The 22433-nt window shown below is 42.0% G+C and overlaps 1 protein-coding gene across 5 annotated transcripts in view; it reads left to right on the top strand.

Moving 5' to 3' along the window:
* The window catches only part of elmo1 (engulfment and cell motility 1 (ced-12 homolog, C. elegans)), a 99605-nt gene that overhangs the window by 40781 nt on the left and 36391 nt on the right, over positions 1-22433 (top strand). For 2 of the 5 annotated variants that reach the window (XM_019350795.2, XM_013270676.3), the window contains exons 3-16: positions 2435-2475; positions 2661-2733; positions 2828-2878; positions 2992-3161; positions 6480-6515; positions 8221-8320; positions 8835-8986; positions 9105-9183; positions 10123-10164; positions 10438-10488; positions 10894-11016; positions 11532-11660; positions 13735-13839; positions 15134-15242. In XM_019350795.2, coding sequence (XP_019206340.1) covers positions 2435-2475; positions 2661-2733; positions 2828-2878; positions 2992-3161; positions 6480-6515; positions 8221-8320; positions 8835-8986; positions 9105-9183; positions 10123-10164; positions 10438-10488; positions 10894-11016; positions 11532-11660; positions 13735-13839; positions 15134-15242 — 1261 coding nt within the window. The remainder of the gene's footprint in view (positions 1-2434; positions 2476-2660; positions 2734-2827; positions 2879-2991; positions 3162-6479; positions 6516-8220; positions 8321-8834; positions 8987-9104; positions 9184-10122; positions 10165-10437; positions 10489-10893; positions 11017-11531; positions 11661-13734; positions 13840-15133; positions 15243-22433) is intronic. The other 3 variants (XM_019350796.2, XM_013270677.3, XM_019350797.2) reach the window with 3 other exon arrangements.

Genomic DNA, 22433 nt, shown 5'->3' with positions numbered 1-22433 from the left:
ATAAAAAAGAGTTAACCAGAGAGGATGATTCACTGAGAAGTTAACACAGGAAGGGTTTTACTACTCTGTCAAGAGCTGCCAAATAATACAGCGATTTAACAGTGAAGTTTTTAATCCTAAAGTTGCATCATCTGCAAAAACCTAATGATTCTGAGAGGCTGAAGAAATCTCTGTAAGCAAGGAAGTAATCAAAATCAGATTTGTTTTTTGTTTTTCTTTTTTAATCATGAATGCTCCATCCTCTGAGCTTCAGTTGCTGTCGTGGGAAAAATAACAAGCCAGCATCCACGGTGGCTCCTTAGTGCGCAGCGGCTTGGATGACGTGCAAACGTTGCACATATGCAGGTTTTGGAGCAGCATTTTCTAGGAAGGGTTTGCTTATTCCTGAAATGCCAAACCACATTCTGCTTGTGTTATTGCAGCATGATCTGTAATGAAAGAGGGACTGCAATCCATGTCTGTCAGCATCACCACTGAAAATATTCACTTTCAGAGCATCGGTCCCTTTTAGTTCCCAAATGCCTTCTGAGTGTTTTTTAAAAGAAGAAGTGATGCAACACAGTGGAAAACATGCCTCTGGTCGAAACATGTAACTGGCACTAAATTCTAAGAGGATTTATTTATTCCAAAAATAATTAAAAATGTCTTTGATGCAACATTTAATATGTTGTTTTTGTGAAGGGGGGGTTAAGGTAAATATGGGGTTTAAATAGCTGAACTCTTTTAGAAACGCGGTTGTAGCGTCGAGTACTTTTATGAGTGTTTGTGCTTGCGTGTGTTTGTGTATAGATTATGCATGTAGCCTGGCAGCATACTGTATCTCCCACAGAGCCTGAGGATGATGGCAGTGGCAAGCAAGCAGATATTAAGTTAACACTGATTAGCATTTCTCATGCACACGCTGCTTTTATTTATCTCTGCTTCCCTCCTCATACACATCTTGCATGCTCCTAATTTTTCATCTTTCTGTGTCCATCTCTGTTTGTTGTCCTTGTTATTAGCTGCATTGTTTTTATAAGTACACTGAGAGCAGGAAAAAAAGACTCAAACTCCTTTTATGTATACACTTTTTCTTTTCACATTCTTTTTCCCACTTTTGTTTATTCCGCGTTCTCCCTTTTGTTCACAAACAGCCCACCCTCTTTTTCTGTCACCAGTCTGCCTTTCTTTCCTTGTCATATATGCCCACCATCCTGCCATCGTTATCTTTTGTCTGTCTGTCTTCATCACCGCAGCTTCTCTCACTGCCTGGGCTAATCCCCCGAAAAGCAATAATGCCATATGAGCTGCGATGCTCGTATATTTTGATATATAGATGCTCAAACGAATCCATCTTCATGCGTTTGGGGGGGAAGAATTGAAAGAAAACAGTGGTAAGAATCAGCCCAGCTGAAAATGAAGTATCCTGATTCAGAACCTGATATCGTTTTTCTGTACTTTTATTATCTTTGGTTGATCAAAGTCATTTAAAAAAGGTGCTGCACCGACCACGTAATGAGTAAACATTGTTTAATTGGTTCAGTTTGTTTATCTGTTCTCAAACTTCACAACAATATACTAGGCCCTGGAGCACCAGAGTACACAGGTTAGCTGAGCATTTGGCTCGGCTACTTTATAGCTAGCACCCAAGGTCAAAGTTAACATTGAAAAAAATGTTAAGAAACCATACTGAGTAATATATCATATGAAAGGGCATGGAGAGAGCTGTACAACACACTTTTTATTTTTTCAATGACACCATAAAATTGCGCAAAATCACACACTGCATGAATATATCTTAAAATCTTAAGTTTTACAGCCAGTTTTAATCCAATAATATGGTTAAAGATAATAAAATACTCCATTTTAGTATCTAATGCTTCAAGACCATAGGTCAAAGGCCAGACATCAGCGTGTTGTTGTGAAAGCAGCCTGACGTCAGCATGTTGTAATAAAAACATCATAAAACATCAAAGTTTTAGTGTAGCATTTGCCCCTCGGGGGGGAAGGTTGGCCTCAACATGACGCTAAATCTTTCACTGCTAGTATACTAAGGCTGTTATTAGATGTCCCCAGATCTAGATTAAGAAACTTGTTTCACTTTAGATAGTATCTTGTTTAAGGCTTCCTGAGGCACTGAGGGGTTTCTGTATATTTCATTGAATCTTCATTAAATTTTTTAGCTGTGAAATTGTAAATGTGGTTCTTGAAAAGATGTACTCTGCACCGCTGTAGAAACACTGAATCAGTAATAATGAATGAAGCGGTGCAGCAGCCGTGGTCGATGATCCCACATCAGCAGTTGGATAAATACAGGCTCCTGAAGAACAGCCTCTCATTGTGCCAGTCCCGCAATATAAAATAATTGCAGCCCACTCTGAATTGCCTGTTGTTTTAGGAACTCAGTACTGGACTGTGAACTAAATGTAGTTTTGCCTTTTTTTTTTATTCCCAGAAAAAGCCTCTCTCAGCCATCATTAAAGAAGTGTGCGAGGGGTAAGTCTTCATTTGCTTTTCTTTTTTTTTAATGTACGCACTAGTTCATGTCTTTCGGATTTGAATTTAACCGTCCAAGAGAAACCCTCCTTCTCTACCCCCATACTTGAATCCTATGTGCTGTTTTTTAATGCACTTTTAAACCAATTACACAGTGTATTTTGTCTCCATCCAATGTCTTTTAGGTGGTCCTTGGGGAACCCTGAAAACTTTGCTCTGCAGATTGCTGACGCAACAAATTTCTACATCACAGAAAAGGTTTGCTCATCTGCAAGCTGCTGTATCCAAGAGAAAGATATAAAGGGCTGAAGTGCACACTAACTTCTGCTTGTGTCTTTGTAATCCTCCACAGAATCGCAGTGACATTAAGAACGGCTCGATCCTTCGTTTGACCACCTCACCTGTAAGTGTTTTGCCATTTGAAAAAGCAAATTCTGTGAATACGTATGAAATCGTTCACAATCTGGGACATATCCTGTTTTTTTTCCCTCTTTCCTTTTCCCTTTTGCCCTCCAGTACCAGACGGCACTGCAGCTTCATGAACGGATCCAGTCAACAAGCATGGACGCCAAGCTGGAGGCTCTTAAGGACCTGGCTAACGCGTCCCGGGATATCACCTTCGCCCAGGAGTTCATCAACCTCGATGGTATCTCGCTGCTCACTCAGATGGTGGAAAGTGGGACTGAGTAAGTGAGAAGTCTGACTGTTTCTTTTGCTGTTTGGATTTGCCTTGTTTGCACCGTTTTCCCCTGCAGCATCTTTTTTGTTTGTGCGTGTGTGTGTTATAGGAAACAGGGAAGAGTACATACTTCCAATGTTTTACTCTGGATTTTGGATTTATGTGGCAATATTAGACTTTGACTCAACAATGTGATCCATCAAAACCAGCAAACACAGACTCCAGTTCAACAGGATACCTAATTCAAATCTTACCATATTTAATTTCACATATCGCTGACATTATTTTTCACAGGCCTGATGTAACAAACCACAAATTTGTAACAGGAACCCGGCGTGGTTTAATAGGGCTGCGGGTTTGGATGGTATTCGGGTGGAACCTTTGATTTCAGTGAGAATAAAAGGGGGTCTTTGGAGTTGCACTGTGCAGTCTGACCGGTTAAGTTCAAAGCGTTTACAGCAGCTGACTGGCCTCCTCATTCACTGACATTCCTCAGTTCACTCTGTTAAGCTGGATTTATTTTACTAGTGTCTCGTGTCATCGCCATCTTTGTGAAGATGCCTTTGATGTGCAACGCTTTTATTTCAGCGTGCTGCAGGGTTGTGCGGATGTGCTGTTATTATTAGGTCATGTAGCAAATATCAGTATATACACTGCATGGAATAATCAGTCGTACATTTGCGCTGAATGATAACCCTAACCTTGTGCATAAGTTTTGCCTCGGGTTCAACAATGCTACCCTGTGCTGCAAAGAGAAGAACAGGTTCACACAGTGCCCAGCAGCTCCTGTTCATCTTTGTTGACCATGATAGTGATATTGCACACAGCTGAGAGGAAATGCTCTGCCTTCTGCATGTTCAGCACATCCAAAAACTCACAGTGTGTGTTGAGGTGGGGGGGTGGAGGGCAGGCGTAGTGCCCTGGAGACCGTCTCAACTGAAGGTTAAAGCGAGGACTTTTTTCGCTGAGGTGAAACTTCTCAGCCGTGATGCCAGGGGAGGGGAGTGGGTGGGCAAGGGAGATGGGGTTTGTGCCGGTGGCGTGCTGTGGGGAGTGCAAAGAGCTCGCCAGAACCAAGAGTTGAATTACAGTATGAGTGCAAAACGTGCACACAATCACACAGAAGTAGATAGACGGTGCAAACTGGCAGGGAGGGCAGGAGCGGCCAGCCGTGCGAGACGTGCTCGTTTTCTGCTTCGTGCAATTCCCATTATCCTTCTTTTTTTCCAGGGAGAGAAACGATAGATTGAAGAGTTGTTTTGCACCTAATGCGCGCTTATAAACGCATGGCATTCAACGTGTCCCGGCAGAAGCGCAGTGAAAACCCAAAGTAAGAACTGCAGTTTTTTGGTGCAGGTGTGTCCTGTCACACTCATGATTGCTTTCAAATGAAGGTTCAAATTCTGGTTAGACATGTAATGGCTTTTTCTTTGCAGAAACCACTCAGTGATCTAGTGTTTGTGGGTACAGCTTGACAGGAAATCAATGAGGCCTCTTCTCCTTTTTGAATATGATGTTCAAATTAGCAAATATTTGATCTTAATGCAAGGAGCTGTCACAGCAGCACCGAGGTTCCTCCTGTTGCTCCTGGCCCTTTGATTAAATATGTTTTTCATCTAAATTCCCATCAAATCATATTCAGGGCTGGAGAGTTTGAGCGGCGCGTGTAAGCAAAGGAGAGCAGGGTGAGTGGTTCTGCTGCATTTCCATCTCAACAGAAGGAGCTTATGAAACAGGCATGCAGATAGGTATCAGAGGCTAACGCACACACTCTCTCACACACATACACACACACGCTCATTAGTGTGCCTGCCAACCAACTTGGTGAACTGTAATTATTCAAGAGGCTCTGTGCTCGAGACTCTTGAGGGCAGAGCAGTTCTGTGATCTGATGCTTCTGCCAAAGATGCTGCACAATATTCATGTGTAGATCAGCTGCCCAGCTGAGCTCCACAAGTTTAAGGCAGAGATTGCCCTCTACTGACAAAAACATGGAGCAACTCATACTGTGATTTGACACATGTTCAGAATGTACAGTGCAACTTCAAACTGATTAACACCGCTAGCCTTACTATGAACTTCGGTCTTCTTTGACCAGGTTTAACATATGCTGCCACCTTGGTATTCATGAGTGTCATTCATGTTCTTTTCTATTTTTGTCCTGTTAGCTCCCAGCATAGTTTTGCCTGTTAAATTCACAAAACCCGTTGTAAACATTATTCCATTGAATTGTACCTTATTAGCGGTGTCATCCCTTTGAAAACTGGATTTATAGAGGGAAAGGAACACTGATACTGAAATCAAACCCCACTGTTAAAACAGTTTCTTGTTTGTTTTAGCAGGTGAAATTAAGAAGTTCTGCAACTCCACCCATTAAGAGCAAAAAAAACCATCCCTTGTTTAAATCCCATGAAGGTTGTCTCGTTCTGGACCTGGCCCTCGTTTCCAGAGCTGCTGCTGTTTGTAGATCGCTCCCAGGAAGTCCTGTTCTGACCAATCCTGTTCTATCAGATTTCTCCAAATTAACAGTCTGACCCTGGGAGATGCATTCATGGTAAATTCACTCCATACCCATGTTTGCCCTCCTGTCTCAGTGCATGCTTATCAAATGTCTTTGAGCTATTCAGCTAGTCTAGTCTGAGACCTGGATCTTCCTAGCAGTGATGATCCGCGACATAAAGGTTGAATCAGTTGGACACAGAAGCTGAAGTTTGAGATCCATGCTGAAATCCCAGAGCCCAGATGCATGTGGCCGGAAGCAGACTCCCAGATCTCTGAAGCAATACAGAGGTGCACATGGAGACAGCCTCATATTAGATGATTTTTGCACATATGGGTAGTATCGCTGAACTTCATGAGTGCACCTGTCATCTCGAATCTATTCAGGGAAAGTTAACTCTCTGCAGATGTTGCTTCCTTTTGCTTGTTTAGCGTAAAGCATTTCTCCCACTCCACCTGTCACATATTTACAAGGTGGTCTCTGCTTTTTGAAATGTGCAAAACTCCGTTTCGTTATGCTCGCTGTGGCACATTAGGTCTGCAGCAAGCCGCTTTGTCAGCCGTTTCTGCTTGGCATGCTTTGAGCGCCTTAGCGATCCAAAGTGTTTATTTTGAGTCGGTGTATTAAAGTTGTTTACATTGAGACTTGTTTTACATTTGCACAGTAAGGAATCCTTTTTCTGTGTATGAGAGTGGACCTCCTTAGAGTCGGGTCTCTTTGAGGGATGTTTATTGTGAAAAGATTGTGATTTGTGTTGCTCCCTGCTGAGACTTTAAGGTTTTGTTGTGTGTTTCCCACCTGTGACACCTAAGTTTCTCTTTACAGGCGCTATCAGAAACTGCAAAAGATTATGAAGCCATGGTAAGCCCCTCCCATTCCCCCGGGTAACGTCATTGACTCTGTGCTCTTCCTAACCTGCTGCCTGAGTCTGCATGATGAAGACTCTGGCCCCAAAGCCTTATGGGGAATTACTATAATTATGTGTTTAACACAGCCATTTACAGGCTTCTGTTTTGAAATCAGTTTTGCACTTAAATTTTTTTTAAATTTTGTTTTTGCATGTGGTTTTGGGCAAAATGATCTTCTTAAGTCTTTGCCTCAGACTGTTGGAAGGCCATGATTTATTTCTAAAAATGTAATGCCATGAGAAATCTATAAAAACCAGATCAGATATTGCTATGGCCATTTGGGGGTTCAGTGGAGCTAATTTATTAGTTTTAGTCGGTGCTTACATTGAATTAAATCTTGGTCTTCTTTCCTAAATAGTGCTCAGGGTGAGGGGGATTGTCTCTGCACTCACTAGTAGACTTCAGCTACTTTTTTCCTTTTACATTATTAGCCAATAGCACATCACACATGAAGACATCACACATTAGGATCATCATCCATCTGTCAAATAAGATTTTCTTCTCTTTCTTTATCTTAAATAATCTATCCTCAAATTTCAGTGTTCCTCGATTTCATTAAACATTTACTAGTTACAGTAACTACATCAAAATGCCCAGTACCATCTGCAAAGGCCTCTTCATTCTTCAGCTGTGGGTTACTAATGACTGTTACTAATCATCTACCATGCAGCAGTACTGACCCATGTCCTGAAATCATTTCTTATCATTTGGTTTTTGGTTTGCTGATTTGACGGCGGATGCCACTCTGTTGTGTTTAAAACGCCCATCTTCACTTTTGTAAACAAACTTAAAAATTAATCTTTTTTTTCTCTTCTCGATAAAAGTTTCAGGAAAGATGCCAACATTTTTTAGTCAAACATTTATTGTATTCGACTCTAGCCCCATAGGTGTTTGCTATATTTTCATGTTGCATCTACTAAAGCACCTAACAGTAAATCAGTGTAGGATAAACAATGAGAACCACGTGTAGGCCAGGTCACAGTATTTGCCTGAGCAATGCCAGCTGTAAGCAGTAGAGGTCAGTACTGTAAAAGCTACTGGTGAAACTAATAAAAGGCCAGAAATCCCAAAACTCATGTAAAAGTTAAGTAGAAAGGTAATGTAACTCCAGAAACTCCTACTGCTGTGATTTATGACCAAGTAAAAGCTTCTATATTTCATCATTTGCGATTTTTTTCATTAAGTTCATGCAGCAGAAATATGAAGTGGAGGCTGTTTAATGTGGTCCTTGCTTTGGCCCCCCTGTGACTCTTGCAGAGCTGATTGATTTCTCTTGATATTTGTGTAACTGCATGACTTCACTCTATAACATAGCTTTCTGGTCCTGATTGAACGCCGCCCTGTGCTGCCCGGCTCCTGCTGATTTTCTGATGGCTCCTGCTGTTTCTCGAAGGCCAGTTTGTCTGCGCTGCATCTCAAGCCACTGTCCCCATTTATTCTTCTCTCCCCCTCCGCCTGTCTTCTGTCTTCCTTCAGCCAGCCTGGTTGCGGCATTGAATTTATTTTCACATGCACCATTTTCTCTGTTTCTGCCTACCGCTCGCCCCTTGTTGCCTTCCAAGCCATCAGGGCTTTGCAGATTATACACTGCTCCAAGCCATCTGCTAGAGAGAAGCGTCCTATGGTTTGTGTGTGTCTCTGTGTGTCCTGCCCTTTAGTTTTGGAGACCTGCTGTCCTTCACTTTGACGGCCTTTGTGGAGCTGATGGACCACGGCATCGTCTCCTGGGACACTTTCTCTGTGGCATTCATCAAGAAGGTCAGACCAAGAAAACGTCTCATTAAAGGCAGCCCTGATTTATTAACGGCATCCAAAGTGCTGTTGTTATTCGCTGAATAAAGTTTTGATCGAACATTTACATCATGACATTTACAGCCTCTGCAATGAAGCTTGTCCTATGATAGTGTCATGAAGCTGAATGTCTATAAAATTGTTTGGCAATGATCCTATTTTCAGGACATAAAGGCAAAAATACTCTAAAAAGAAAAATTGCTTGTGTACATTACAAGATGTGCGTTTAATTTTTTCCCTCATCTCAAAGTGTTTCTATGTTTTTTTTAACCTTTGTGGCCTCTATAAAATGTGTTTTTGTAAAACATGTTTTCAGAGTTTTCAGAGTTTATACCTAAGTTTGTATTTAAACTTTTAAAAGTTATGAAATCTTGCTAATTTTTTTCCATCCTATTTTTTTCAGGATCCAATTGCCTTATTTTTGAATCAAAAATTGCAATTGTCTGCAACAGATCCTCTAAACGCTTTGCTCTTTTTTCAGATTGCCAGCTTCGTGAACAAGACGGCCATGGACACGGCGGTGCTGCAGCGCTCCCTGGCGATCCTGGAGTCCATGGTGCTCAACAGTCAGGATCTTTACCACAAGGTGGCACAAGAGATCACCATTGGACAGCTTATCCCGCATCTCCAGGGGTACGTGAACCAAGCCGTAAATTCTTCTTTTTTAACATTAATCGAGCTTGCTGGTTTCTGAAAGCTTCATAGTGATAAATCCTTTTAACCTCCTATTTGGACTGTGTTTTAATCACAGGACTGATCAAGACATTCAGACCTACACTATAGCTGTCATCAATGCTTTATTCCTCAAAGCTCCTGAGGAGAAGAGACAGGTGAGGCTGCGGTGCACACACACACAAACACACTGCATATACTGTATCGTACATCATTTCATGTTGCAGTCATCAGCATTTTTCAACTCTAACAGTGTCTAACTGTGTGTCTTTGTGTGTGGGTGTGTATTTGTATGAGAAACTATAAAACATCTGCATTGTAGTGCAATAAATAAAACCTGAGTGTAAAGAAGTGATGCCATGCTCCCATTTCTCCAGTCTTTCCCCCACACACACGCTCTCTCACCAATGTCACGCGTTGCCCTGTAGCTCATCACATGATCCCTTGCCCCAGCACCATAGGGTCCAGAGATGCGCTCTGACATTAATAATGAATGATGCTAACCCACAGCGCGGCACACAAAGTCGAAGGCACGCTAGGCTGAAACGAGCTTCGCCGCAGTGCTGAAAACAGACTGTGTGTGGCTGTTGCATTTATTATCCATTTAACACAGAGAAGATGTTGTGTTTTTAAGACTCTGTTTAGGAGACAAACAAGCTGTTTCTCTTTTAGCTCAGGTTGCGTGTTTGTGTTATTTCTGCGAACAGGCCGCTTTTAAAACGTGGTGCTATGGGACCACAAACTAACACTAATCGTGATAGTTTATTTCAGCGTGATGTAGATGTGACATGCTGGCTACTCTCTTTTTTTGGTTTTTCCTCTAAGGTCAGAGAGTGTTTTGTGTGTCTGTGTGCGTGCGTTAAGGACTCGACCATCAGTAGACCTATTATTACAAACCCCCAGTCTGTCACCGTTCTGCTGACTCTGTTGCCCCCCACCCCCCTTTCTCCCCTCGCCACAGGCTGCTCAGCTGACAGAAAATGTTTTTTTTAACCTCCTCTCACACTTTTTTTTTTCTCCTCCACATTCACTCACTCACTCACCCTCTCTGTCTCTCTGTCTCTGACTTTGTTTCTTCACTGCACACGATATGGTAGTATGATGAGCACATTGTGGACATCCTAAATTGTCCCCTGACAGTAAGTGCACCCTTGATTAGCACCCTTTGTAGTTTGCACTGTAGAAGACAACAGTTAGTGCATTTAGTATCCCTTCTTAAGTTCCTTTTTTTCGGATGGCTTTCTTACTTTTTTAATTAATTAATTAATTAATTAATTTTTCATTTTTACCCGCCTTAATTTCCTCATCATAGCATGGACAACCCTAAGACGCTTTGTCTTGATATGGCGTTGTGTCTCACTCTCTCCCCCGCTCTTCCCTGTTCCTCCCCACTGTTCTTTCTCCCCCTTTAGGAGATGGCCCATATTCTTGCCCAGAAACAGCTGCGCTCCATCATTCTCAGTGTAAGTCTACCCTTCTCCTCTTTACCCCTCCAGTGTCTTCCTCTGTCTTTGTCTCTCTCTGCTGTTCGCGTTTCAACCTCTTCTCTTCTTGATATCTGTAACAAAAATGACACCTGCCACATCTTTCTCTGTTTCACCCCCTTGGCCGTTATCTCTTGTGGATACTTTTTCCACACCTGTTCCCTTTTGTCTCTTCATCGTCTGTCTCCTGTGTGAAATCTCATTCTCCTTCCCCTTTTCCTTCATCTGCCTTCTGCCTTCTAATCCTCGTCATTCACGTCCAAATCCTCTTATTCCTCTTTGTCATATCTTGTCGTCTTCCGGCAAAATCCACTTCTCGCCTTTCTGACCCTAAAACCTTTCGCCTCTCCTTTACTTTTCCCATTTGTCCTCTACGCCATGCAGAACGTGATCCGGAGCAACACGCCCATTAATGATGAGATGGCACATCAGCTGTACGTGCTGCAGGTTCTCAACTTCAACCTGCTCGAGGACCGCATGATGACCAAGATGGATCCTCAGGACCAGGTGCGGACTGGGACAGTCAATCAAAACGGGTGGTGGTGGGTGTGAAGAGGGAGGGAGGGAGGTAGATTACCATCTGCAGCGGCTTCATTTCTCAGCTCAACAAAGATCCCAAACAGACTGCTAATACATTAAAAGCATCCCTGAATAGAAAACACTGTAACGACTGGATGGATTATAAACTGACTTTCAAGTTCGTTGGAATTGTACAAACTCTGTTTTTACCGTATATACTCTGTTACCATGTGTGTTTGCACCTTTTCCCCCATTTTTACAATCATTAATCTTTCGTTCAGTGGCTCGTGGGTAGTTTGGGCTGGAATCATCCAAAATAATAATAATTTTTGGCTCAATATTTAAATCGGGGAATTGGCTATTGTCCAGATTGCCTAGGGCGCTGCGAGACCCCAGACGATGGAGAATGAGGGTGAAAGATTTTAAGACTGTAAAGTGGTAAATGGAAGAAAAGACTGACGGGTTTGTGAGCAGCGCTTTAACATTCCTCTCTGTGTGTGCAGGCTCAGAGAGACATCATCTTTGAGCTTCGGAGAATCGCCTTCGACGTAGAGTTGGAGCCCAACAACAGCGGCAGCATTGAGAAACGCAAGTCGATGTACACCCGCGACTACAAAAAGCTTGGCTTTATTGTAAGTGTTTTTAGAGGGCTTCGTTAATCCGCTTCCTCTCTGATGTTATCCTCCTGGTAAAAAAAGCTTCTTTTAAACATATCACAGCTAGTGCAATAACAGGCTGTATATCAAAGATGAACAAAGCTGACATGATGTCACCCACTGGTTTGCAAACTTCCTAAAGTTGATGATTTTGGCTCCTGTGGTCTTTGGAAACCACATATGACAAGTGAAGCGGAGATCTGACTGAGAAACTGAGGATGTTCCACACTTACACAGGATAGTTGTGCCCTAAAGGTTATCATGTCGTATTAACCCGTGACTATAAACTCATCAGGAAAGTGTTTACTGATGCTTATGCTTTGGCTTTGCTGTTCATACCCAGTAGCTACGTTTTTTTAACAGCCTTGGATGCAACGTACCAAAATAAATATAGTATTGTGGAATGTGTGTGTGTGTTTATGTGTTGCTTTTGTGTTGTATGCAGCAGTCTAACTATGGCATAAGAACTTTAGTAAAGCCACTGTGGCTTGGTGTAAGCCCAGAGCCGTTTCGGGGCTCTTCCCATTCACACTCCGACTGCAGTGTGCTCAGTAGAGATAAGGCCAAATTGGCCTGTCTTGTCTCCACTGTGTGGAGAAAACCCACCCTAAAAATCCTTAGTCTGCTTTCAGTGCTCCTCAGTCTGCACAGACACACACATACATACTGCGCGTGCACACATATAAAACTCATCATTCTCTAGATCGCCCTTATCACTACTGAGAAAAGTTGTTTACCTTCTAATACACGCAGCTTCTCTTCAGTAGATGTTGTTGGATATGCTGGGAGATTGTTCACATTTTATTAGATATGCATGTGCCACATAGTCTATTTCTGTTTTAAGCCTATAAGTCTGCTTGCTGTCAGGCAGAATTCCAAAACTGATGAGCCAGGTCTCACTGTCCTCCATTTCTCTTTCATCCTCCGTCTCCTTTGCTTGTCTTCCTGTCGCTGTCCTCTTCAGTATGCTGCGTCACATTTAAAAGTCGAGAAGAGTCTCGGAGTGACGCGTCTGCACGTGTATCTGTGCATTTAATTGTTAGTCGTCTGCAATGTCTGGAAAGAATTACGTCTGACAGACTTTCAGCACAAATGGTTTCTTCCCGCATGTCTGATGCAATATTTAGATGTTAAAAGTAGTGCCTGTGTTTTTGTTATTTAAAAGTTTTGAGTCTGATTGTTAAATATTGTAGAATATTTTAGTATAAGTTAGTATTTCGTATTATTCCTTCCCCATGGCCCTTCACTTACAGTTAGTTACTTACCAAATTTGGAGCAGATTTAGTTTAGAGAGATTTAGTGTCATAACTACAATATCCATCTCCAAAATGTCAACTTTTAGCCCAATAATCTTTTGCATTTCGCCTGCTGTGGAAGATATGTTATGTGTTTATACACTAGTAGAAGATATTCAGACTCTCAACAGACAGAGATATATTTAAACACCTGACAAGGCATGAAAACCACCTTTATAGTAGTTTCCATTGTAGTAGACCTTATAGGGTATCAGCCATGAGTGTGAAGATCATGTATTTGCCAGATATCTGTTTAATAATCAGAGACAAGTTGTATATTTGTTTTTACTTAACAGATTTCAAGTGGGCAGAGATTTAGTTGTAAAAATAAAGTCTGCACCAAATATAATTTTGCATTATTTTAACCTAAATCTAATTACAGTGGGTTATTTGAGACTGCCAGCCTGCTGCGAATAAATCAGATCAATCCACACCCACACAGTCCTCAGTACTTTTCTACTGTTTGTTTAGTGTTTTTTTTTTATTAACATTGTCTTTAATGGAATCAAAAGCTTCGAGGGGCTTTAAAAGATGACCTCCTGCTCCACTAACACGGCCCTAAAACTCCAAGTTTCCTCCCTGACAGAAGGAGAGTGGTTGTGCTGTGCCTGTGATCCCTCAGCTCCTTTGCGCTGGGGGGAAAAGGGGAAATGGGATTTTTAATCGATTATATCAAAGAGATTAAAGGTTAAAAAAGGAGATTTGGTGAAATGTGTTTAAAAGCATGTCTCACACTGCACCTCTGTTTCTCTCAGAACCATGTGAATCCAGCTGTGGATTTCACCCAGATTCCTCCAGGCATGCTGGCTCTGGATAACATGCTGTACTTCGCCAGGCACCACCAGGACGCGTACATCAGGGTAAGCACAACGTACAACCCTAACGCATACACAAATGCTGCACAGAGATTCCTGTAGTGTCCTACAAAAGCCTCACTTCCCTCCAGCTCATTCAATCAGTGAAGTTTCTGGCTCGTTCTCAACACATCTTTCAGTAAAACCGCGTTTCACGAGCCTTCTCAGCCCTGACGATAAAACTTATTTAATTTCTTTCACCGCCAGTCTCTAAACAATGCTGCACTGACATTAAGTGCTTTTTGTCATCCTTGCATGATTTTATACAGCTTTTATCATTATGTGTGTGACGGTTTCTAGACACGATTGTGGGAAAAGAGACGCGTTACTCGTGCCCGCTCAGCCCTTATCAGTCGAACAGTGGGAGAAAACACAGCCTTCAATTCCACAAATTAAACTGTCACCAGCTAAAATGATTGGGACCTTGATGGCCTCGGTTATGGCGTGCTGCCACCATCCACATAATTAGAGTGGGTTTTTTTTGCTGGTGACTTTTATGTATAGATTTAATTTATGTTAATGCACGAGCTCTAAGGGGTCAGATAAGGTCAAGAAAAAGACTTATAGTTTCTACCTCAGTGTTTATGGGTAAAATACCTTCAGTGTGACATTGAACCCCTTTAAAAGGGTTTAAGGCCCCTGCAGCTAATTGGTGTCAAAAATGCAATGCATGCTCATGCTCACCTGTCACCGCAGCAGGTAGCTCTGCATGTTTGATTTGAACTTCCTGACACATCTCCAAAGGGCATTTGTTTCCCAGGCTGGAATTAAACCAGCGACTTTTCGCTTTTCCAAGTGAATCTGCTCTAACCAAACCCAGGAAATGCTATTAATTCCTGTCAGTTAACCTGTCAGAGTGGAACACAGTGCAGCATCACAGATTATTCTTCACATAGAGCTGGGGTATCAAACATAAGATCCGTGGGCCAGAATCGGCCCAGCAAAGACTCCGATCCGGCCCCTTGGATGGCTTTGGAATATACAAAGGAGGACAAATTATGGACTACTCACTGCTATTCATTCTGCACCAAAGTAATTAAGTAATAGTTAAAAAAAAAACAACGAAATTACAGTGAAAAATCATGAACTTTTCTATCGAATATATAGAAACAAAATTTAAAAAAACAAAACAATTTTCTGTAAATTAGGGAACATTTAGTTTTTTAATTAGTCTGGGCAATGAGCTTTTTTTCAGTCTTCAGGCAACACACTCACCAGAAATGTCTTGTTTTGTTTTATAGCCCCGAGGAAATACGTCCTTATTTCTTGCCTGGCTTATTTTATAACGTCTTGTTTCCAGATTGTCTTGGAGAACAGCAGTCGAGAAGACAAACACGAGTGTCCATTCGGCCGCAGCAGCATCGAGCTGACCAAGATGCTGTGCGAGATACTGAAAGTGGGCGAGCTCCGTAAGTCTATATCAGCAAATGCGCACACACACAGCCACACACTTTGCACACTCTGAACACTGGATGCCTTCAGCGTGAATAAAGACATTAAAATAAACAAGATGCTTTACGTCCAAAGATGCATATAGTTGTGTGCAAGGATACAAACATCCAGAGACACAAGTACACACAGCCCCTAACTGTTAAGATGAAAGCAGCCATTATGCCCAGTAATTGTGCTGCCAGGAGTTCATTATTTAGTGATGCACCTCGCCCCCACGGAGCCCCTTTTCAGCCTAATACGCCGCCTCTGGAAGGCACACTGCGCAGAGAAAGAGACGCTGTGCCTACGTCCACTTCAAATTGATGTGCCCTTTTCATCTGTCTTTACTTGTTTAAATAGCTGAGCTGGTCTCAGTTCCGTTCCAGACTGACCCCTGCTGCTGCCTGTGGGGAGGAAGAAGGCATTTTTAGCTCAGTTTTAAACAGATATGCCCTTTTCTTCTGCTTATATTCTTTTTTTTCCAGAGGAGTTGGCTGCAGTGCAGGTTTATTTTTTTTTTAAACTCTTGTTGGAAAATTGTCCTGATAAAAGTGCCAAGCTAGGTTTCAATACCAGATAAGAAAGTGTGGAAACACTCTTATTTTAAACATATTGTAATTGCCCTGTCTATTTTAAACATGCTCTTATCTCTGCCAGACTGAGCTCTAATGCTACATTTCTATGCCCGACTTTCCTACCTTGGTCACATTCTGCCTGCTCTACTTTTATCCCACGAATGACCGGTAGACACGTCCTGACCGGGGGAGATGGGCTGGGTGAGTGCAGGGCACCGGTGGCGTGTGGAAACATGCTGAGCTTTTAGTTTTCCTTGTTTCGGTGATCACTTTCATTCTACTTCGTGTTTGTTTGTGCATCGGTACGTGCCTGCTGATTCTTTGCAGCAGATCTCTGGGTTATATTTATATTCCGTGTATGTCAGTGCTCTTTTTTTCTTTTTTTAAATCCAAATCTGCTTCACTCCACGTGCCCTTTAGGCCTTTTCTCTTAGCAGACTGAAATTCTTCACTCCAGTCTCTCTTAGAAATATCATTTTGACCTCATTCGTACCAAAATACAGATGAAACAGCCAGACTTGTCCCTAAATAGGGAAACATGTGTATCTCTAAGGCTTTTTCTAAGCTTCGAGTTGAAGGGCTTATGCAACAGAGCTGGATCCCTGGGATGAATGCCAGACTGTCATTATGAATAAAACTTTCTGTTTTTGAGAGACTTTCTCGTTCAAATACAGTCCAAATTTCTCCCCCCAAAATTTGGGATTCTCTTTGAAATGTAAGAGTCGTGATGCCGGCTTTTGAACTGTGCACTCATAACGAGCCGGATGGTCCCTCTCTTCTTTAGCCCAAAGGATGCGACTAAGCTGATGATACTGTTATGTTATGACACAAAAAAATTCCCCTCCAGGACCGGATGCCCTAGTTGAATTATAGCGGTGACCTTGACTCGTACTTCTGAGCCTTTCAGTCCCCAGTGGCTGTATAATGTCCCCTTTACTGAGGGTGTTAGTCTGGGACACTGAACATACCATTAATATTTATGATGCAGCAGACTGTGTTTATGTATTTGTGAAATGGGAGGGCAGATAAGAATTGCAAAGGTGAACCCATAACCTGCAGAGAATGACCGATCTATCTGCGATATTATGCTCTGCTGACATGATAACGGCACATACGCCTGGTTAAAACATGACACGATGGCTTTATACACAAGTAGGCCATCGTTGGGTACAAGGTTTTTAAAAAAATGGATGTAGAGGGAATGAAATGAAACAAGGCAAACACCGGGGACAGGAGAGAAAAGACAACATTTTGATATATTTTTATTTGCTGAGCTCTAAATCTTAATCTTCCCATCCATCTCCGTCAGAGCTCCAGTAAATATTTGCTCAGTCTCACACTCTTTGAACATTGTATGAGTCCAACCCTTATGAGAGGATGCCACTGTGCCCCAGAGTACTCATAAGCTGCATTGCTTTTCTCCTGTAGTGAGCTAAGTGCATTTTCATACACACCCCATTAGCCCTGTGTATATTAACACACACTAATGAACGTACGAGTAGGACAAATGTAACATGGGCCTGGCAGGTGCTTAGGGAGTGACGGCTAGTCATTAATAGTGTGTGTGTGCGTGCGTGTGTGCGTGTGTGTGTGTGTGCGTGTGTAGCACTTTCCCCAGAGAGATGATGGTAAAGAAAAGAGTCTTGGCTCTACACTTACATCACTGGTTGACCTTTCATTGGAGAAACAGTGAAATACCTGACACTAATGAGGATGTTAGAACTTTTCTCTTTTTATCAGCTTTGATGGTATTTAAGTCAAGATACTGTTGTGAGTTGTTCCACCAGTAACTTAAAATGTAACAGCCACATTTCTCTTTATTGTAAGAGTTTGCACTGTGGGGTGAAAACATTCTGTTTCCTGTTCACTACACAAAAGTATGAAAGCTCAATCATGGACGAATAAATCTGACTTTTGACAGTTTGGAGGGCGGAGCCCAAAGGCCCTAATGTGATTGGTCACTTTCAAAGTGGTGACACCTCCACCTCTGTAAATGACAGATTCAGTTGACAGTATTAAATCGACTTACTCTGTAACAGCATCATGAGCGCAGTTTCATGTTTGCTAAATTCACCTTCAACTGTTCATTTTTAGAAGAAACGCTGGCAGTTATCACTGGATTAGTTTAAATAAATGTCTTTGCTTTAGTTTAAAGCTAAAGCAAAGACAGAGTGCACAAAGGCAAGGAATTAAATAGCGTGAGTGGCCATGAATACCTGTGAATGAAAGTATAAGTGCATGATTATGTTTTTATCTCGCACACCAGTATATTATTATAAATATTATTCCATACAAAACCCCTGAAAAAATTCTTTGCTTGAACCATAGTGGTGCTAGAGATGGCAACATTGGTTGGCCAGTTGGTAAACAGTTTTGGATAGGGCATCTCACATAGTGGAGTTGCCATAGTAACATCACCTATTTAATTGAGGACTTACATTTTGAATTTCACTCTGTGGCTGTGAACATTTTTTTTATGTTGTTGTTGATGTTTTGCTACTATGTATTTTGTACTATGCTATTAATACGACACATTAATGCTAGCAAGTCTGGTTAGTTCTTGGAAGATTAACTGGTGAGCCTGAATGTGTTTGCTAAATGTCTGGATAATTAGATAAATGGGTTTCAGATTTTTAGTGCTGACTTGCATCCTGCTGTCAAGATAAACTGTAAAAGCTTTGTGAAAACCTTGTTGAGCTTATAAGTTTTTATGCAGCGCCATCGCTACAGCCCAGTAGTTTGATCAAAGACTGAAAAACCTGAAGAAATTTAGTATTGGCTCTTGTTGTTTTTTACCAGCCATCTACATGGTGATGCTTTTATTATGAGTGTGCTGCTAAGCTATTTTTCCATTCATCTCAAAGCACCACTCTGACTCCTGTAAGCACAGTTGCACACGAGCTGCTGGCGCGTCTGCATCCATCACTGTAAAACAGTAACTTAAATTTAAATGTTCTTGTGAATAATGTTCCACCACACAGTCTTAGTGCTGCAGAAGATAAATAAGAAATTGATACACTGAGAAAGCTGTACTCCCTAAAACTTTGATGCTACCGAGCTACACGCTGATGCAAAGCTGCAAAACAGGAAAAAAAGTGTTAGCTTTTTAAAAAAAAAAAAAAAAATTCTGCTCTGTATCCCTTTGTGGATAAAGGCAGAAGAAAGAGACAGTGGATTAATGGTGACAGCGGTGACGTCTCTGTGGCTCATTTGCTCTCTCCATCTGTGTGAAATGCAAGTATGGCTCTGGCACGCAGACGCTCTCTTCTTGTTTTCTCACGAGGATGAAACGCGGAGGGATTCTGGATTTGCCGGGGCCTGCTGAAGTTGCCTTTCTTCCCTGCTCGCGCTTTCATTCTAACCACATTTTTCTCACTTTTCTCAATTTTCATTCTTGCTTTCATGCATCCTCCTTTTTTTATTTGCCCCTCTTTGTGTGTCTGAAGAACATCTGTCCCGCTCAGACTTGTAATCCTTTCTCCTGCTTTTATGGTCTCGGTTGCTGTCACGTGAATTTAACAAAAATGGCACAAGCACACCAGAAAGTAGCATTATACCATTGTCTAAAAGAAATACTATATAATCCACTCATGAATCTGCAGTCATAGTTTTCTTAGTGCTCACTCAGGTGAACAAACTTTCTTCTATTCTGTTTTTCTATTTCACTCTATCCATGTTTTGAGACCTTATAGTATTTTGCCTTTGTTGCTGTTGTTCAGATGTCACTGTGCATATTTGATCCGCACAAAGGAGGCAAGCTTGTATCAGCGCTGATGGAGCCTACATAATTCATAACAGCAGGTGTCACTCTCTGTCCTGCCTCCCAGTCTCCGCTCTCTTTCTCAATTACTTCCATTAATACATACCTGTCCTGGCTCTATTTCTCCATTTCTGATGCCTTCCTTCGGATCCTAAAAGATTAATTGTCCCAACAGTGTTTCTGCTGGAACATGGGGCTTAATGGAATCTGTGTCTTTGAGACGCCGAGCCATGACTTCTCTCTCCCCGCTTAAGCTGGCCCATGGAATATTTATGAAGTTATTTAGAAACAGGCCAGGCATGGTGAGTAATGGCCCTGCTTGGTGATTCACGGTGTGTCGTCTCTGTGCTGAGATGGAGAGCTGGGTGGTGAGGCATGGCGGGTCCAGGTAGGACGGACGCATGCTAGCAGACACGGATGCCAGAATCAAAAAGAGACCAAACCCCATTTCTAAGAACACAGAGCGAGGCAGACTGACGGTCACGTGATGTTCTTCAGGTTTGTTTCTGTGTCTTTCTTTAGAAAGCCATCAGCCAAGGTCAGAGCAAAGGGCCGTGTTCAGCACCTTGGTCAAATCCACTGTACATTTCAGCACATGAGCAGCATCGCAATAAGGAATTTTAGAAATTCTCTTAATTCAGTTTTGTTGTTTATATCGCCTCATCTGCCATCTGTGTATCTTTTACTTTAAGCAAAAATTTATAATACTGTTCATATATTTGTACCGCCTTCTAATATTCTAATAAACTCTAAGTGACACTAGTCAAAAGAGAGTAACTGGGCTGTTGTGATACGTATGGCTAGTTGAGTCCAGTCACTCTGGTTGTCAAAGGTTTGTGTGTGGACTTGCGTGTATGTAGTATGTCCAAGCCCAGCAGGTGACTCAGAGTCATCCAAACTCATTAACCTCCCCTGCTGTTACCGCAAAAAACAACACACACACTTCCACACATACACCTGAGAGGTGCCACAGTGTGAGATTAAAAGGCTGCTATGTGTTTGGACCGGCCCACAGTGTGCCAGTGAGATGTGGTTTTTACACACACTCCCAGCTGCGAAATGGATATTCATGTTGGGACATGCAGCCATACACTCATGCAGAAGAGTAAATGGCAGCCACAAATATCATATCTCACATCCTCAGGCTTTTTAATCAGTTCGTTTCAAATGGAAAGAAACAGCTTCACAGCTTTAAAATGTATTTCATTATGACTTCATGGTTTCTGATTGTTTTCTATGGCACATTAGTGTCTGTAGTTGCTATCTTTGCTATCTGTACCTTAACTAATTTCTATCCATGAGCACATCTGAGGGACGAACGTGCATTACACACCATGTGGTGCATAAAACAGTAAAACAAGCACGGAGGACGCATTGCTCAGGGATGAAATTCTACCTCCTGCTCGTATGTCACACGCTGTGGGGAGGCCGACGCAGCATAAGAGCAATAAAGTTGCGGCAAATATTCATCAGTGTTCACAAACGTATGTCGCTATTTCAAAAAATCATATCAAACAAGAATAAGCTCAAACTTGCCACCGGTAAACGGTCCTTGAAGTATCCGTGACTCAGCTCGCAAGGTATTTATTTTCATCATAAAATGTTTCTGATATTCTTGAGATTTCCTAATGCTGGGATATTTTTTAGTGCCTAGCAGCACAGTTTGCTCTGCAGGATTGATTTGAGACTTTTGGATTATGTTTTCCAACCTAAAACTTGTAGCCCAGCATGAGCCCAAGCACATGCAGCTGCAGTAACATCCACCTCACCGAGGCTACAGAGAGTGAGGATTTCGGAAGTAATCGATTTCGAGTCATTTCACTTTTGATAGCATTAATCACACTTCTGATTCGGTGAGGCATTTTCCAAATTCAACAATTTCTCCAACAACAAATATTAAAGTGTACAAACATTAAGTGTTAGCTGCGCATTGACATGGAAGCTGATCGTCAAATCACAGCTACCGCTGCAAGCCACCTCCTTTGTAATTCTCCCTCAGTGAATCAGGAGCAAAGGAGATGATGGCAGAAGGATGTAAAGGCCAAGCGCAGAATCCCAAGTATCCCTCGAGTCACGACATGAGCATCTATTTGGCAGTCAGCAGCCACTTCTCACAGTTGTCAGTTGCAGGCTTGTGTTAACTGGGGGGAGGATAGCATTCTTCAGGGTTTTCCACTTCATAGCCTCAGGCATACACCAGTAAACTGATTGTAAATTTGAGAGCACAAACAACAACAAACTTGACAGATGGGTGCTTGAGAATCTCAATTTTTGAGCATCATTGGCATTTTCCAGAAACTCCCGTCCCCTGTCAGTTCTCAGCATGTCGTGATATACTAAAGTGGCTCAGTGGATGAAACATAAGCCTGCCTATGCAAGTGCTGCCGGTCTAAATTTTGCTTGTATGTTTTTTGCTCTTGGAGGTCCTTGGATGTAATTTACCAGCAAACCATGCTCTCAACAATCTGTTTCCCCAAAAGACCTCTTACTGGCAGGCTGTCGAGGGTGAAATCAGACAATACAAAACCGCTGAGGTCTAGCGTCTTTATATAGTTGTAAAAGCACAAAAAGATAGCTGCTTTGGAAGCTGAGAGTTACAAACGGGACAAAGTTTTCTGTGCTGTTAAAATGAAGGACGATGTGACTATAGTGTAAATGCACGTTTCTTTGCTATAGGATATAAAATGAGATCAAATCCAAAATTCCACCAATAATGAATTTTCAGTGCAATCAAATATTCAAAAGAGGCAATTTCTGTGATTGGAGGTTAAATTGTGGTTGATAGCTAGTTGTAGTTTGCATGGAAGATGCGGCTTGTCTGCAAATATTTGGCA

This window comes from Oreochromis niloticus, linkage group LG22 (assembly GCF_001858045.2).
Source record: "Oreochromis niloticus isolate F11D_XX linkage group LG22, O_niloticus_UMD_NMBU, whole genome shotgun sequence".
Classification (NCBI taxonomy): domain Eukaryota; kingdom Metazoa; phylum Chordata; class Actinopteri; order Cichliformes; family Cichlidae; genus Oreochromis; species Oreochromis niloticus.
The sequence above is the reverse complement of the archived record's forward strand: the minus strand, read 5'-3'. Positions and strand labels throughout refer to the sequence as shown.